The sequence below is a fragment of the Propithecus coquereli genome, unplaced genomic scaffold (genome assembly GCF_000956105.1).
Source record: "Propithecus coquereli isolate 6110/MARCELLA unplaced genomic scaffold, Pcoq_1.0 Scaffold351, whole genome shotgun sequence".
Classification (NCBI taxonomy): domain Eukaryota; kingdom Metazoa; phylum Chordata; class Mammalia; order Primates; family Indriidae; genus Propithecus; species Propithecus coquereli.
This window is the reverse complement of record NW_012149186.1, coordinates 474838-480115: the sequence shown is the minus strand read 5'-3', so window position 1 is coordinate 480115 and position 5278 is coordinate 474838. Positions and strand designations below refer to the sequence as shown.

General features: G+C 50.7%; 1 protein-coding gene across 1 annotated transcript in view; it reads right to left on the bottom strand.

Moving 5' to 3' along the window:
* The window catches only part of ARHGAP22 (Rho GTPase activating protein 22), a 166002-nt gene extending 161593 nt beyond the window's left edge, over nt 1–4409 (bottom strand). The window contains exon 1 of the mRNA XM_012651263.1: nt 4126–4409. Within this exon, the coding sequence (XP_012506717.1) occupies nt 4126–4177 (52 nt within the window). The 5' untranslated portion in view covers nt 4178–4409. The remainder of the gene's footprint in view (nt 1–4125) is intronic.
* Nucleotides 4410–5278: the final 869 nt, after the last annotated feature.

Genomic DNA, 5278 nt, shown 5'->3' with positions numbered 1-5278 from the left:
AAACAAAACAAAAACTGGACAATAGCAAGCGCTGGTGAGGATGTGGAGAAATTGGGATTCTCACACTTTGCTGGTGGGACAGTCAAATGGTACAGACACTTCGGAAGACATTTTTACAGTTTCTTAAAAATTAAATATAAACCTACTATAGTGACCCAGCAAGACAATGAAAACATATGTTCATAGAAACACATGTGAATGTTCATAGCAGCATTATTCATAATCACCCCAAGATGAAAACAACCCAAAATTCCACCAATTGGTGAGTGGATAAACAAAATGCATCCACACAGTGGAGTATTATGGGGCTAAAAAGAAACACACTCCTGATACACGCGAGAACATGAGTGAACCTCAGAAACCTTATGCTAAACGAAAGCAGCCAATGCGAAAGGCTACAGCGTATGACTCTGCTTACAGAGTGTCCAGAAAAAGGCAAATTTATAGAGGCAGAAGGCAGATCAATGGTTTCCTTGGGCTGGGGTTGGGAGTGGGGATTAATTGCAAATCACCTCGACAGGACTTTTTGGAGTGACAGAAATGTCTTAAAACTGGATGACGGCAATGGTTATGCAGCTCCATGAATCTACTAAAAAAACATTGAATCGTGCCCTTAGAATGGGGAAATTTTATTGTATGTAACTGACACATCAATGAAGCTGTCAAAATAGGTAAACATAGAATACGATAATAACAAATGCTATGGAGAAAAATAAAGCAGGGAAGGAGTATAGGACTGTGTCCAGATGGGGTTGCAATTAGTGCGTTGCTAAAACTGCCAGTGCCCTTCTAGCACGTGGCAGGACTGTACCTCTCCCACCCCCTGTGCGTAGTTGGAGCAGTGATTAGTGTGGGCTCAAGGTGTGAGTGGAATGTGCCATGTGTCACTTCCAGGTGAGGATTTACCTGCTGCCAGGAGACCCTTCAAGAGCTCGCTCTCCCTTGTCCCTCTGGCCCGGCAGCATCTGAGATCGCGGCTGCTCTATCAGCCTGGGTCTTGAGTCACTGTGATGGGCAGGACCCACCCCTCACCCCACCAGGTGACCCGTGACCCAGTGACCGTGTAACTTATCCCATTCCAAGTCACACAGGTGGTCAGAGAAAGGCTCCAAAGAGAGTGAGGTTTGGATAAAAGTCTGAAGGGGACTATCTGGGGGGAGCATGGCCCAAAGAGCTGGCAGAGCACATGCAAACATGGAATATCCGCGGAGCAGCAGGGAGCCCTGCGCTGCTCGTGCAGTGAGGGGGGCGTGGGCAGGAGAGGAGGCGATGGGTCCACTCCGTGGGCGGATGGAGGCAGGCTGGGCAGGCCCAGGGAGAAACGGTGTCACGGGCATCCGTGGGGGCGGGTTAAGCTAGTGACAGATCTGATGGGATTTAGGTTTAAAGAGCCTTGCTCGGGCTGCAGCTTTGAGCAGATAGAAGGGCCAAGGGTGGGACAGGGAGACCATCGAGGAGGCCTTTGTAAGGATCCAGGTGAGAGCTGACCTCACACTCTGCTGCCACGTCATTGCCATTCATCCTATAGACAATTCAGACTGGATCAGTCCCGTGCTTATAACTTTCAACAGCTCCCTACTGCCCATGGAACAAGGCCAAGTTTCTCAGAATGACAGCTACCTGCTGTTCCTCTCTTAGTACTCCCTTCCAACCACTTCAGTTCCCTTCTCTCTGAGTCACATATTCTCCCAGGACACAGTCTTGCCCCCTTCCGGGGTTCTCGCAGTCCCCTTACATCCCTGCCATGTGTAGCAGGGCGGGGAGAGGGCGAGCTGAACAACAGGGAGGTGTGGGGGAGGGGCGTGATGGAGGAGCCCAGGCGGCCCTGGCCTTGGTCCTGAAGCCAGCGTGTGGGGCAGGGACCTGGGGACCCGCAGGAGTGGCTGGACTCAGAGATGCCTTCTCTGTCTCTCTGGACACTGCAGCCGGGTCTCAGCAAAGGCCAGTGTCCTTACCAGGAAGACTCAGACATGCAGTGGCTCCTTGTGGTAGAAGACTGCCCAGGAGGGTCAGCCGCAGGGAGAAGCCACCGGTCCTTGGGAGAGAACCAGGCAGACCAGTGATCAACAGTTTGGGGAGCAAGTGGGAAAAGAGGCCGCAGCTGGTCTAGTTGGCAAGATAGTTCCACAGGAAAAGCTGAGGCTCACAGTGATGGGGCCTAGGGCGATGCCCATTGCTGGGTGAGAGTTTCAGCACGGGCCTTGCCGAATGAGAGACCAAGGCTACTGGAGGGTCTCTGGCTTCCTGCTAGAAGGAAAGTTCTGGCAGGTTCTAAACTTGGCAAAACTGAAGTACAACAGCACAATTTAACTGCCGATAACTTTCCATTTGCCCCAAACCCCTGAAAATGTGAGCTAAAAGCAAATTCAAACTCCCCAATAATCTCCTCCAGCTGACAGAGAGAGAGAAGCTCTTCCTCACCCCATGTGCTGGCTGAATCCTTTCCTTTCTGGAATCTTTCATGAAATGGAATTGCCAGTCCATTTTTACACAGTTGCCAAAGTGTTTGAGATCAGATAATCCTTAAGAATTAATCTAATCAAAGGAATGAAGTACTGATACACGCTACAATGCGGATGAACCTTGGAAAAATTATGCTGAGTGAAAGAAGCCAGACACAAAATGGTACGTATTGCATAAGTCCATTTATATGATATATCCTGGGGCTGGGGTGGAGAGGAGGGAGCCGCTGCTTCATGGGTACAGGGTGATAAAAATGTTTTAGAATTAGATAGACCTGTGGCTGCACAACATTGTGAATATATGAATTGCCACTGAATTTCACACTTCAAAATGGTTCATTTCATGTTATGTAAATTTCACCACAATAGAAGTATTAATTCAATCAAATTCATTAAATTCAGCTATCTCATGCAGTATCTCCTTTATCACTTTCTCAGAGGATTTGCATATGCACTGTGATGCCAGGGGACAATCTGTTAGTATGCATCATAGAAACCTGGTGGCCGGACCCTTTTACACAAGCAAGTGACTTTTTGGATGATGCTATAAACCCAGCTCAGAGGAAAATACCTGGAGATTGTATAGACCCCCAATGCCTGAGGCCCGAACAAAGTTAAAGGCTGCTCCCTGACCCCCTATTTCTCCTATGGAGAGTGAGATCCAGGGAGGTTGACAGTGTGAGAATTGTCTGCAGCCCAGAGTCAGATCCACGGGCCGGGTGCCCAGCCCGCCCAGCTCTTTGTGAACATGGAGCTTTACTCCGCACCTGCTACAAAAACCTTCAGATCACGCTAAAGGCGGTGGGTAGAGTCTGAGCCCTCCCTGGGCTCCGTCCGCTGGTTCCTGACCCTGGCCACACATTACGTTCATCTGGGACTTAAAAAATATGCTGATGTCTGGGCTCCATCCAAGACCAATTAAACCCGAATCTCTGGAGGGGGAGCCTGGGGATTTTTAAAAGCTCCTCCAGCGATTCTAACGGAGCCAGGTTGAGGACCACTGACTGCATTTACCCTACCAGCCTCTAGCATTTCACTCTTCGCCAGCGCTGAGGGTGCTCAGGACAGATGACCAGGCAACATCGCCACACGACTGACTTGACCAACTCCTGCATGTGACCCAACTGGCACCTGCATGGCCCACCAGACCAGCACCTGCACAGCCCACCCGCCAACACCTGCCTGTGACCCGAACAGAGAGGGGTGACGCTTCGTCTGGCAGTTACCTCCAAGGCACCACGCTGGGGGCTCCTGAACCATCCTCCCTGCTTCCCGGCTAATCACTTGCCTGGGTCGCCTCCCAGCAGGGACACAGAGCAGCCTTAAGACGCCCAGCCTTGCCCCGCGAAGAACTTGCCTAACAGCCCGGCCATTCACGGACACGGTGGTCCTTACAGGCTCTGACTGCCATCCGAGCCCTGACTCGCTGGAGGCCAGCACCGAAGCCTCTGCTTTCCAGGCAGACCCAGAGTAGCTTCTCCAGCACAGGGACAAAGGCCGCGCCATTGTCGGTTCCAGGAGCTGAAGGAGGTCAAGCCGCTAGGGGCTCTCAGCCCACAGGACCAAGACGGCTCCTTTGGTGGCCTCGGGGACCCCATCCCTCAAGCAAGAAGTCAAGAGCAAAGGTAATCGTTCCCCACATAGAACATAACACAATTCTTACTGAAATATCTGGCTGCGAACGTTCTCCTCTTGCTGGAAGCTGTCGGCAGCATAATGAAGCTGGCAGTCTGTGCAAATGTCTTCTATATTCTTTTTATAAAGAACCAACCACATCCTCAAGCAGACAAGCTAATTCCTGTTTTCCAGTAACAGGAGATCAGCATCTATAGAAAAGAAGTATATTTAGAATGCCTCTTATCTGGCGTTTTTCTTGGATTTCAAACAAGAAGCCTCGCTGTGAGGAATTGGTCCCTTAAATGCAGGTGCACCCAAGGATCTCGGAATGGCCTCAGGCAAGTCACGGGGCCTCGGGTGTCAGTTCCTCAAATCTGTAAAATGGGGACAATAATGACAGCCACTTCTTAGAGTGAAGAGAGGATCAAGGAGACAGCGGCAGCACGGGGCTTCCTGATGGCAAAGCTCTCAACACACATCAGACGCTACATTTGATTTTTTCAATTAGCTGACCTGGATTTAAGGGGCGCTGTGTTTCCAGAGAGCTTCAAAAATGATTACGAACCACACTGAAAATTTGTGGTGTGACTTTCTGGATGCATTTACGACCCTCCTCTGGGGTACACGGTCCTGTTAGTGGGGAGAGCAGGACTCGGTCTCCACCCACAGATGAAGAGACAAGGCCAGGGGCACCGAGTGTCAGACCCTCTCTGGGGCACATTGCTGCTAATGGTGCAGCTTCTATATTCCATTTCTGGAAACTTAGCAGCATTACAGCTTAGTATACAGCTGTGGAAAATCGAAAAGGAAAATCCTGATTATGGAACAGCCGAGTGGCATTTACACAGCCGTAGCCATCATTGGCAGAGTGGGCGTAGCAGTGTAGGGTAAAGACGCTCCACGGCGGCAGGTACAACGTTACCTTATTTAAATACCCGGGGTGTTGATATAGGGACAAGCAACCCCTGGGAGGACACGTGCCAGGATTTTCTTCCCACAGCCCTCCTTGTCTCCTTTGTTCCGCTGTCTCTGCCGTACAGAGCTTCTATCACATTTGTGATGATAAAACCTGTCACTGTTAAAAAGACCAAACAAGCATGGCCAACACTCAGTGCGGGGTGGGTCCTTCCTACCCCTGGCTGTGGGCAAGCAGGGCAAGGGCTGTCACCACCAGAGGAGGGTGGAACCCTGGGCTGCGG